Source organism: Lemur catta, chromosome 15 (assembly GCF_020740605.2).
Source record: "Lemur catta isolate mLemCat1 chromosome 15, mLemCat1.pri, whole genome shotgun sequence".
In the NCBI taxonomy this organism is placed as follows: Eukaryota; Metazoa; Chordata; class Mammalia; order Primates; family Lemuridae; genus Lemur; species Lemur catta.
The window spans coordinates 40086385-40099507 of NC_059142.1; the positions used below are offsets into that span (position 1 = coordinate 40086385).

General features: G+C 38.0%; 1 protein-coding gene and 1 non-coding gene across 8 annotated transcripts in view; both read right to left on the minus strand.

Annotated features, from left to right (window-relative positions):
- BRCA1 (BRCA1 DNA repair associated) overlaps nt 1-13123 on the minus strand; it is a 56062-nt gene that overhangs the window by 39074 nt on the left and 3865 nt on the right. For all 7 annotated transcript variants that reach the window (XM_045526653.1, XM_045526648.1, XM_045526652.1 and 4 more), the window contains exons 3-6: nt 8645-8698; nt 2084-2161; nt 1052-1140; nt 10-149 (exon numbers count right to left, since the gene is read on the minus strand). In XM_045526653.1, the coding sequence (XP_045382609.1) occupies nt 10-149; nt 1052-1140; nt 2084-2161; nt 8645-8698 (361 nt within the window). The remainder of the gene's footprint in view (nt 1-9; nt 150-1051; nt 1141-2083; nt 2162-8644; nt 8699-13123) is intronic.
- On the minus strand, nt 4546-4684 carry LOC123621304. The gene has a single exon (XR_006729044.1). It is a non-coding gene; the product is annotated as a U4 spliceosomal RNA (small nuclear RNA).

The following is a 13123-nucleotide window of genomic DNA, read 5'->3' on the forward strand; positions in this document are numbered from 1 at the left end:
TGGTCTTACCAAGGTAGGATTTTCAGGTTGACTCTGTCGAAATCTTTTGGCACGGTTTCTGTAGCCCATACTTTGGACGATAGATACTTCCTCCTTTAGTTGTTCAGGAGAGTTATTTCCCTTTTTCGCAAAATTATAACTGTTTGCAACTGTAAATTACAAGGGAAAATGTTATTTTTGTAGTCAGAAAAAAATGTATGCATTGTAATCAAAGAAACCAAGAGAAATCCTGTGTACGCTCTTTGTCATGTTAAGACAGTGCATTAAGGTTACCTATAATTTTTTATGAAATCAACCCTGGAAATTCTACTCTTAGAAAACAAACAAACAAACAAAAAAACAAATACATAGACCATCAAAGTTATTTCTAGTCTTTGTTTTCTACCTCAAATTTGCCTATTAATTCTGTATTTCACTGAATCTAAGACACAAACCATGTTATATGCACCATTGTTTTCTGTACCATTAAGAAAGAAAGCACACTAAATTTTTTTTTTTTTTTTTTGAGACAGGGTCTCACTCTGTCACCTAGGCTGGAGTGGAGGGCAGTGGTGCTAACATAGGTCACTCCAACCTTGACCTCCCTGGCTCAAGCGATCCTCGTGCCTCAGCTTCCTGAGTAGCTGGGACTACAGGCACGTACCAGCATGCCTGACCAATTTTTTTTGTTTTTGGGTAGAGACAGGGTCTCATTATGTTGTTCAGGCTGGTCTTGAACTCCTGGCTTCAAGAGATCCTCCCTTCCCAGCCTCCCAAAGTGCTGGGATTACCATGCCCAGACCATAAACACACTAAATTAAAAACAATGACACACCGCAGATAGTAAAATGCTCCCAATTTCAAAGATGTTAAGATATGAAAAATGTGCACTTTAGGATTGATAAGGTGTGAGACCAGTGGGAGTGATTTTAAACAGATTGCAGATACAGAGCTAATGTTAACCTAGACCAGAAGGTCTTGTCAGCTAGTCATAGAAAATAATCATGCAAACTTCCTGAGTTTTCATGGGCAGCTACTTAAGCATTGGCTTCTGGGCCTATGCAACACTTACACTGCAATCCTGTGTCAAGCTCAAAAGCATGAGTGATGTTCAATAGTTCTTCAACAAGTTGACTAAACCTTGTACTTTCTTGTAGGCTTCTGAAATTAAATTGTTTGAGAGACACACTCAGCAAGTAATTATCAACTTTTTAAAGACACTAAAATAAGGAAAGACATGAAGACAAATAAAAACAAGATATAGCAATAGGAGAAAACCTATATTCAAAGAACAGAGCCATCAGTGATATTACACCAATAATCATTGACATCAGAGTGAACTGTGTGGCGGTACTGATTGATTTTATAATTTTTTTGTCATTCATTTAAATTTGCCAGGAGCCTAAAGCTATCTGCTATAATCTTACCCTGAATCCACAGTAGATATAAATCCACTGCATAGAGAACTTACAAATCTTAACATCCAAACCCTATCCAACCCCTCACTGCTAGCTCTGTTTCTCAGGGATGTCTGTCAAATAATGATTACATTATTTTGAAAATGCAGATAATACAAAACAACGTCCACTGAGAGATTTGGGTTTAGAAAAGTGGAAGGAAAATACCATTCATTCCTTTAAATATCCAAGTGCCTACTATGTACCAAACATAGGAGAGACACTATTGATTGAGATAGACAAAGTCACTACCCTAATACAACTTACATCATGGCAGAGGAGAAGTACAATATATAAATACATTGTGTGTATAAATAATTAGGTAGAAATAAACTCAATGAAGAAAAATAAAAGCAAGATTAGCAACTGGGGCAGGGTGATGCAATCCTACTTTAGATAAGACTGCAAGTTCTTACACTACACAGAAGCATCAGAAAAAGGCAATAAGTTGCTAATACCTGTATGTGGCATATGGCCCATAAAATGTTCAGGAGAATAGCTTAGAAATGATTTATTGTGCTTAAAACACTTTATACATTTTTCTACTGGTGAATGGCTTTATAGGAATACAGCTTTGTTATAGAAGAATTTCTACTTTTTCCTGCTGTTGTTGCTTCCAATCTCCCATCATTACCCAAATTATATACCTTTTGGTTATATCCTTCTTACATAAAGGACATTGTGAAGGCCCTTTCTTTTGGTTGAGAAGTTTCAGCATGCAAACTCTATAAATTATAAAGGAAAGAACAATACAGGTTACTTTCTTTTGTAGAGAGGATACTCAAAAGACAAATAGCTATGAACAGATAATATCACAAGTCCCCTTAACAGCCATTTAAAAGGTAATGGCAGGTGAATAACAACCAATGGTTTTCTAATTGTTTTTAAATGCTGCATGAGCAAAAACCCAAACTACATAGCAATGATCTATGAAAACTGAACTTACATGCATATGGCTTACTGTTATGACCAAATAAAACCTATTGAAAGTTAACATGGCATATTTAATGATATATTCATAATTATGTCATGCTGCATAATCAGATATAAATGGTAAGTAGTTCATGTAAAATGACTATTAGTTTAAAAACTCAGCCATCACCACAAAGCTACTGTAATCAAGACTGTAGTAATAGCATAAGGATAGACATATATACCAATGGAATAGAATTGAGAGTCTAGAAATAAATCCATACATACATCTGTAACCAGCTGATATTCAACAATGATACCAAGACAATTAAATGGGGAAAAGACAGTATTTTTTAAACAAATGGTATTGTGACAATTGGATAGCCACACACAAAAGAATGAAGTTAGACTCCTACCTCATACCACACACAAAAACTCAAAATGGATCATAAACCAGAAGTAGAGAGAACAGTGTTTATGATAATTAAAAGCAGTGATTCACTCATACAATCAATATTTACTACATGTCTAGTACTGTTCTAGATGCAGGAGATTCAATGGAAGAACAAAATAAAATCCCTGCAAAATAAAATATTAATATAAAGGACATAATATTCTGGTGAGGAGGGTGACTGGCTAGGTAGTAAATAGCAGACACTGACATAGAAGAGAGCCAGGAAAGAAAAGATTAAGGGGACTGAAAAGTCATTGGGAATGGTGACTTAGACACTTAGAGAGCACTTAGCACTTTTTACCGGCCAGGTCCTTTAACATGTATTGCCCTCTCTTAAACCTTGAAGTATTATCTTCATTTTACGGTAGAGACTTGTCCTTGATCACACGGTAATCAAGTGGTGAAGGTGACGTTGGATCCAGGATTGAACTGCAGCAAAGCCCACAATCTTTCTTTTTGGTAGGGAAACTAAGTCTGGAGAGATACTCATAATCTTTCTACCAGAGAAAATCAATGTAGGCAAGTATGGACAAAAGACTCAGGGGTCCTTCTTCACCTGTACGGATGTTTCAAGTGCCACATTGCACTCAACAATGACTCTATAGTTTGGGGGATAGATAAGGGTGTCAAAAAGCTATCTGCAGTGTACATAAATATTCTTTAAAGACACAGAAGAGAGGCTACCACTCCTCGAGAAGATGCAAATACCATCTGTTCTCTAGTATAATGGATCAAGGAGGCATCAATGTATTACCCTGCCAAATGGTACAGTTGGACAATTCAGAGAAGGGGTAGGGAGGGAATTCCACATCGTGTTTCTGCAGAATACGGTAGAGTGACAAGCTAAGCTCTACTGTGTTGTAGTCTGCACAACAATTATATAAATAATGCAGGGGAACTAGGTATGCAGAAATCAACCAAGATAGGGATTCTAATCTTTCTTTATGGTGGAAAAAGAATAGACACTAAAAAGTTGTTAATTAAAGTCAAAAAGGAAAATGAATTCGTGTATGACTTGAAGACTGAGCTAAGGAACATATTGATAGATTAACAGAACACTGGCATATCTTTCAGGTCTCAGAAAAAGAATTCATTGAATTGTTTTAGAGCTCTGTGTATGATGTACCAATTAAATGAGAACGCATACATAAGTTCTACTTGAGGTTCTCAGCGTAGAGGTCTGAGACAAGTTTTGGCCTTTTTGAATTTCTAAAACCCAATGTTTACAATACATTTTAAAGCAAAGTAGTATGTTTTCTGAAGGGTGGCCTCAGCTTTTTAAGAAAAAGCTGATGGAAAACAGTCAGCAAATCATAGTGCCACAAACCAATTTTGGGGACTTTTCAGAGTATTAATTTTTTTAAGCACATCTATACCCCGAGCAGTTTAACAATGTTGTGGAAACTCATCTAATTTTGCAAATGCTTGTCCAAGTCTATCCTGGCAGGGAAAAATAAATTAATAATTCTAAGTCTAGGCAAAATAGACACAGGTTGACTCTGACTATCTTTGATTATATTGGGGGCCCTGGATTCCTACTTCTGTATCTTTCCTGTCAACAGAGCTAAGATTATAGAACCATATGGCCCCTAGGAAGGGAAATAAAGATCCTGAAAGATCCATAGCTTAGCATCTCAGAATCCATTTAGGTTACATTTAAGTCACTGGCCCTACCAAACCCTGTCAGTTTCAATAGTAAGGCTTTATTTTCTTTTTCTTTCTTTTTTCTTTTTTTTTATTCAGTCTCTGTAGAGACTGTCAAAAATTACCAATGCCAACTATATTTCAAGTTGTCATGGCGGGGTATTGGGAAGTTTTCAATTAGCAATAATTGCGCTTTGGATAAACCTCATTGGCTACAATGCTGCAATGGCGTAAAGCTTGGCTTTGTTTCCTTTATCAAACCTCTTGTTTGTACTTTAGTTCTAACAACTGAGCATCTACCTTGACCTCTTCATTTGGGAGATTCTGCCTAGGTTCTTTGCTTGGTATTCCAGTCAAGGGTCTTGTCTCCTAGGGACAAGAATCTTAACCCTCAACCTCCTATGGCTGGCTCCCTGCTACTTTTCTTATATAATCGCTGCCTTCAACTTCTGCTCATTTCTGCTGCTAGCCTCCTGAGAGACTATGTTCAAGCTATTTGCTAGATTATCTCTTGCCTATTTCTGGATCTTTCTGACAAACTAGCTCATTACTAAACTCCATAATTCCCTTATATTATGATCTAATGTATCTGGCCATCAAACCTCCCTGACACTGACTCACTGTTAATTTGGAGTTCCTCAGTTAGCTGACCCCAAGACTTGCCTTACTTGGTCTATCTGGTCTTTAGACCTTAATCATCCCTGGTCTGGTCCATCTTACTATCTGCCCAACAAGTGTATAGGAAGGTCATCACTCCAAAGCACTTCTCAAATTTTAACACGCATAGAAATCTCCTAGGGATCTTGTTAAAATGGAGATTCTGATTTAGTAGATTTAGGGTAGGGCTAAGATTCTAGCAAGTGCCTATGTGATGCTGTTGCTGGTGACCCATGAGCCCCACTTTAAGTATTAAGTTCTTAGAGCTGCACTCTCTAAAACAGCAGCCACTAGCTACTTGTGGCTATATTAAGCACTTGCAATGTCGCTAGTCTGAACTAAGGCGTACTATATGTACGGAAAAATACAGGCTTTGGAGACTTAGCACAAAAAAAGAATGTCCAATAGCTCATTAATATTTTTATATTATATATATATATATATATATATATATATATATATATATATATATATATGTTGGGTTTTTTTTCTTGAGATAGAGTCTTGCTCTGTTGCCCCAGGTAGAATGCAGTGGCATCATCATAGCTCACTGTACCTCAAACTCCTGGGTTCATGCAATCCTCTTGCCTCAGCCTCCCAAGTAGCTGGGACTACAAGGGTACACCACCACACCCAGCTAATTTTTCTATTTTTAGTAGAGACGAGGTATCACTCTTGCTCAGGCTGGTCTCGAACTCCTGACCTCAAGTGATCCTCCCGCCTTGGCCTCCCAGAGTGCTAGGATTACAGGCATGAGCCACTGTGCAGCCTATATTGAATATATTTTGAAATGATACAATTTTACTCATAATTGGGTTAAATATATATTATATAAATATACAATTAGAATTAATTTTACCCATTTCTTTCTTTCTTTTTTTTTAAGAGATGGAGTCTCATTCTGTTGCCCAGGCTAGAGTACAGTGGCTGGGCTCAAGCGATCCTCTCACCTCAGCTTCTCAAGTAGCTAGCACTACAGCAGGTACACACCACCATGCCCAACCCTATTTCTTTTTACTTTTTAAAAATGTAGCTGCTAGAAAATTTAAGTTACATCTATAGCTCACATTACACCTCTTTGGACAATGTTGTTCTAGATCTTCCAAAAAGTAGTACATATTTCATTTCTTGTTGGGAAACTTCAAGAATAATGCAGGGATGGATTTTTTCTAGACTGGTACTATTATCTTTTCAGTAATCTTCGTGAAAGATTTCAGGTTATTCAGGTCAATAGAGCTGTCTTTATGAAACAGAGATGAAATAGAGTTTATCTTGAGAAAATACAATTAATACAATAAATTCTTGGGGGTATTTTGATCATATATATAAATCAAAGTGTTATTCAGATTACAAAGGTATTATTACAGAAGACAGTTCATAGAAAAGTTGATTTCTACAAGCATTATACTGGACTTTTAATTCTAATATATTATTCAAAACAATTTAAAATATGGGTGGTTCTCCTACTGCCTATAATATTCTCCATATTAGGAGTTGCAAGCTTTCCTCACTCTCCCCTAGTTGCCAACTCTAACCCTCTCAATATCAACAGCTGTCTTTGCCTCCAATTTCACTGAACTCAAACTGCCTCAACTTGCCCCATGAAAATCTTTCTGTAAAATTACTCTCCTTTCCTTCATTACTGTTTGAGTAACAATCACCTCTCTTTCTTGCATCTATTTTCTATTTCTAGTCCCTTCTGCTTCCTCTTGGACCTTCTCTCTCTTGCAAATGTCTTCTCCTCTCCTAGGGCTCCTTTCTTTTCTAACCCTATACACATATGTAAAGTTATTTTTTTTTTCCTGTATGTATTCTATTTTCTTCTCTTTTTACCTTTGCCTATTATTTCCTCTGCCTGTAATTTCTTTCTTCCCCAAGCTTTCAAAGTAACTAATGTTTATAATTTCATCTTTTCTTAACTCACTGTAACATATATTCAGTATTCATTACTCAAGGTGCCAGGAAAGCATACAGTTCATTTCAGAAAGATCCTCATCAAGGGACACTGAAAGTCCCAGCACTTAAAAGGTTAATCTTCAACTATCTGTAACCACCTAAATACTGGGAATTTCTTATTTTGTTTTACAAAGTATCAACCTGTGAAGAAATTGGTCCTACCCCATAGCTTGAGAAGTACTCCTCTAAAACCAAAAATTCTTGAAGTAGAGAGATAAAGCTGTGTTGCTGTGGCACATGGCCATGGAGAAGGGACTAAGGAATGAGAAGGAAACTGTTGGGAACAGATCTAGACCAGCAGGGTGACACAGGAAAGGGATAAAAGACAGTGGAAATTGCCTTCTGGATCCTTACTGGCAATAGGAAGAAAAAGAATTCACAAGGAGGAAGGCACTAGCCATCTGGCAGACTTGTGCTCAAAGGGTATCCCTCCAAAGGGAACAGGTTTCCTTCAGCTTCAGCCAGCCCTCATTATCCTTAGAGCAGCAACTGTTCCCTTTTTTAACTTATGGAAACATCCTAAGAATCTGATAAAAATTATGGAACGTCTTCTTGAAAAAACGTACATGCCCACAGTTTTGAATACGACTAAACTTAAGACTGAATATAATTTTAGGAAATTTATAAAGATCATTCATGAACTCCAAGTTAAGAACTCTTAAACTAAAAAATTCTTGAAAGGATACATAAGAAATTGATAATTATGGTTGTTTGGGAAAGGAAGAGGGAAGCAAGGGTTTGGGGGTGAGAGGGAAATAACTTTGTATCATATATCTTTTTGTGTTTATAAACTCATTACCAGGTACATGGTTTGCTTTTTCAATTAAAAAAAGAAAAAACAGGCTGGGTACAGTGGCTCACACCTGTAATCCTAGCACTTCGGGAGGGCAATGCAGGAGGATCACTTGAAGCCAGGAGTTTAAGACCAGCCTTTACAACATGGTGAGACCACTGCGCACACAGATACACAAACACACAAAATTTAAAAATTAGCCAGGCATAGTGGTACAAGCCTATGGTCTGTACTTGGGAGGCTGAGACAGGAGGATCACCTGAGCCCAGGAGACTGAGGAGGCTATAGTGAGCTATTATCATGCCACTGGACTCAAGCCTGAATAGCAGAGCAAGACCCTGTCTCAAAAAAAAGAAAAAAAAAAAACCAAAAAACTGATATCAGATCCTTCCCTGTCTTCACAAGGATTATGAAGCAGACAAACACTGGACCTTTTAAGAGGGAAAGCAGAAGGACATGCAAAAATGAACAGAAGGGAGAAACTGAGAAGGCTGAAACATAATTTGCTTATTTTACAATCACTTGCAATCTGCTTTCGCCCATGGACACAAAAAACAAACAGCTATTCAAAGTGATTTTATATTCCACTAGATATGTCAAAACTTTACCAGGAACTATGGCTACAACCCACTTATGATGACTTTATAAGCACTCTCTGAGACAGAATGAAACAGAGTTGAATTTTTCTTTGTCACTTAATTGACAGAGCTTCTATAAAGTTAGGTATTTCCTGTGTTATAAAGGACAGACAGAAAAGTAAATAATGGAGTCACATAAAATATTCAAACTTACTTGCAAAATATGTGGTCACACTTTGTGGAAACCGGTTCTTTGATCAACTCCAGGCTAGATGGGTAGGAAAAAACAAGAGAAAATAAATGAAAGTTAATAATTTATTTTAAAATATTCTGGTTGGGCAAGGTGGCTCACACCTGTAATCCTAGCACTTTGGGAAGCCAAGGCAGTAGGATTGCTTGAGCCTGGGAGTTCAAGAGCAGCCCAAGTAAGGGAAAGACCTCCTCTCTACAAAAAAACAGAAAAATTTGCTAGGCATGGTGATGTGCACCTATAGTCCCAGCTACTTAGGAGGCTGAGACAGGTGAATCACTTGAGCCTAGGAGTTTGAGGTTACATTGAGCTATGATGACCCCATTGCACTCTACCCCCAGATTGAGACTCTGTCTCAATCAATAAATTCTTAGTAAAAAAAGTTCAACTTTAAGCTGCTATAACTGAGTAAAGGTAAGGCTTTAAGTTCATTCAATAAACATTATTAAATATCTGCTATGCTACGAGGTAAGAATACAGCTAAGAAGATGATCCTTACCTTCCATGAGCTTTCAGACATCAAAACAATTATACTGATCTCTTCAATACTCTATATTACCTTCAGCATTTAAAAGATCAGCTGAGAATACTTCATTTGTTTTCAATGATATATATATATATTTCTTTTTCTTTTTTGAGACAGAGTCTGGCTCTGTTGCCCAGCCTAGAGTGCCGTGGCATCAGCCTTGCTCACGGCAACCTCAAATTCCGGGGTTCAAACAACCCTCCTGCCTCAGCCTCCCAAGTAGCTAGGACTACAGGCACGCACCACCATGCGCAGTTAATTTTTTCTATTTTTAATAGAGACAGGGTCTCGCTCAAGCTCAGGATGGTCTCGAACTCCTGAGCTCAAGCTATCCAGGAGCCTCAGCCTCCCAGAGTGCTAGGATTACAGACATGAGCCACCATGCCCAGCCCTCAAGTCTCTTTTAATCTATTCATTTCCATTCCTTTTTTCCCCTTTGTCATTTACTTTAAAAATCAGGTCATTTGACCTGTAGAATTTCCCACATTCTGGATTTTGCTGATTGTAACCCCACGGTGTGGTTTAACATGTTACTCTAATCTCTTTATTCCCTGTAAACTAGATCTATACACTTAATCAAAATCGGGTTCAATTTTTTGGCAAGAACACCTTACAGATGATATTGTATACTTTTATTAGATTACTTCAGGAGGGTCATGATGTTTGGTTCATGATTACTTTGTAAAAAAAAAAAACGATGTAATAAATACTCATTAAAGGAAACTTAGAAAATATTAAAATATGCCTAGAAAAATACAAAAAATTTGAGAAAATATCACCCAAATTTCCATCGTTTATCCACAAAATCTCAAGGCGTTCCTGAGATTAATTCATTTATTAATATAACAAGTATTTATTGAGTATCTACTACTATATGCAAGCAATGTTCTTGGAGATGGAAATATAACAGTGAACAAAATAAAGCCTGCCTTCATAGAGCTTACGTTCTAGTTGTGGTAAACAGTTGATAGAAAAATAAAGAATAGGCCAGGCACGGTGGCTCACGCCTGTAATCCTAGCCCTCTGGGAGGCCGAGGCGGGTGGATCACTTGAGGTCAGGAGTTAGAGACCAGCCTGAGCAAGAGCGAGACCCCGTCTCTACTAAAAATAGAAAGAAATCAGCTGGCCAACTAAAATATATATAGAAAAAATTAGCCGGGCATGGTGGCGCATGCTTGTAGTCCCAGCTATAGGAGGCTGAGGCAGTAGGATTGCTTAAGCCCAGGAGTTTGAGGTTGCTGTGAGCTAGGCTGATGCCATGGCACTCACTCTAGCCAGGGCAACAAAGCGACACTCTGTCTCAAAAAAAAAAAAAAAAAAAGAATATATGGGAATAAGTATCAAAGAGAATAATTAAGCAGGGTAAGGGGAAACAGGGAGTGCAATATATATATGTTGGGGGAAAGGCCTGAGAAGGTGACACTGGAACAAAGCTGAATAATGTGAGGAAACAAGCTATCTAACAATTTGGGGACAGAGCATCCCAGCAGAGGGAGCAGGGAAGACAAACCCTCAGTAGGATCATGCCTACAGTACAGCAGGTAGGCCAGGGTGCTAATATGGGGGGGATGTAGCAGGAAGACATCAGAGAGGTAGCTGGAAGAGTGAGCAGGTAAGAACCCATAGGCCATTTTTAAGTCTTTAGCTTTATTCTCAATGCAAGCTTACAAAACTGATTTTTGGTAAGGTTCAGGCAGGACATCAAAGAACAGGTAACCTGGTAGTGACAGGAATGTAGTTCTTTTCATTAAACATTTAACTCTTTAGAAAAGGATCACAAGAAAAGCTGGGGGACAATAGCCTTATTGTGAAGGGTTTGGTAATATAACTCTTGTAATCATGGGGTTTCTGACGCAGCACAGGGCAATGAAAGGAAAAACACTGGACTAAGTCAGAAGGCTGGGTTTCCACTACCAGTTGTCTTTATTAGCAGACCAACCTTGGGTCAACAACTCCACCTGAACCTCAGTTTCCTTCTGTCTCCCTGGCACTCTCCTTGGGCTATTGCAAGAATAAAATTAAATGCTACTTGGGAAAATGCTTCACAATCTAAGATGACTTGTACCAATATTGGTATTATTACTGGGACAAAATATGACTTTAAAAACAACCCTGACAGGCCGGGCGCGGTGGCTCACGCCTGTAATCCTAGCACTCTGGGAGGCCGAGGCGGGTGGATCGCTCGAGGTCAGGAGTTCGAGACCAGCCTGAGCAAGAGCGAGACCCCGTCTCTACTAAAAATAGAAAGAAATTAGCTGGCCAACTAAAATATATATAGTAAAAATTAGCCGGGCATGGTGGCTCATGCTTGTAGTCCCAGCTACTCGGGAGGCTGAGGCAGTAGGATCGCCCAAGCCCAGGAGTTTGAGGTTGCTGTGAGCTAGGCTGACGCCACGGCACTCACTCTAGCCTGGGCAACAAAGTGAGGCTCTGTCTCAAAAAAAAAAAAAAAAAAAAACAACCCTGACAAAGAGAACTCTGATTTGTTACTAAGTCCTATTTCTGAGATAAGTTAGATATCAAAGAAATTCTCAGTAAAAGAGAAATTGGATTTAGCTATGATACCAGATGGCTTTCATTCTCACCACTGACTCAATTCTGAAATAATTATATTTCAGTATGGTAATTATAATCCAGGCTATACAAACACACTATAAACACAAACTTTGAACAGATGAAAACTCCAATATGTAAAAAGGTAATGACTGTTGAAGGAAGAGTGTGAAGAGGGAATAGGAAAAAGATTAAAATGCTCTTCTTCTAGGTCGTGATGAGAGTAAATGTTTACTATAAAAGTGATTCAAATATTTCAAACACTTTTCAAACCAGACAATATTTTAGGCCTACTGAATATTTGCATTTTGAGCTTCCAACTTGGATAAATGACTGAAAAAGCAGCTAGGTTTAGGTCTGAAAAACAACCTAGCAGGGTACACATTTTATTGAATTCTTCTGAAAGTCAAAAATTTCATTAATCATATGTAAAGGCCAGGAGCAGTGGTTCACGCCTGTAATCCTAGCGCTTGGGAGGCCAATTGGGAGACCAAGGCGGCCCGATCGTTGAGCTCAGGAGTTCAAGACCAGCCTGAGCAAGAGTGAGACCCTGTCTCTACTACAAAAATAGAAAGAAATTAGCTGGACAACTAAAAATATATAGAAAAAATTAGCCAGGCATGGTGGCGCATGCCTGTAGTCCCAGCCACTATGGAGGCTGAGGCAGTAGGATTGCTTGAACCCAGGAGTTTGAGGTTGCTGTGAGGCTAGGCTGACGCCACGGCACTCTAGCCCCAGCAAAGAGTGAGACTCTGTCTCAAAAAAAAAAAAAACATCATATGTAAAAAGTTAGAAAGAACTACCAATTATCAGAAATAACTTCCCCATAGTGACTTAGAGACCAGTAAATGGAAGAGGCCAGTTCAGGAAGACTTAAAACGTACCCGATAGCTACCAGAAATACCACTGTTTCCAGTCACAATCAAAAATCATATATTAAGACATAACTGCAAATTGTGCTATTCTGGGCACTATTTAAAAAAAAAAAAAAAAAGAAGAAGTGAAGTAGGTATGACCCCCATCCTAGAACTTCCCATACAAATGAGTTTAAAAACTATTAAAAATTAATCTATTTCTAACAGAAAAGGAAAAACAATAAATCAGAAATACAGAATAGTTGACTGAAAATAAAAATTTAGCATTAACTTTCATTCTTGTATTTTTAATTTTTATGTATCCGAGTTTTTAAATTGGTTTAATTTGCCAGCATAAGAAAGAATATTATGAAGACTGAGTCTTATAGAAATGTTAAAAAAAAAAAATGGACCCAAATGCAACACTATTGAGGATTTTTTTCTTTTTGTAGAAACGGAGTCTTTATATATTGCCCAAGCTGGTCTTGCCTGGGCTCAAGCAATCTTCAC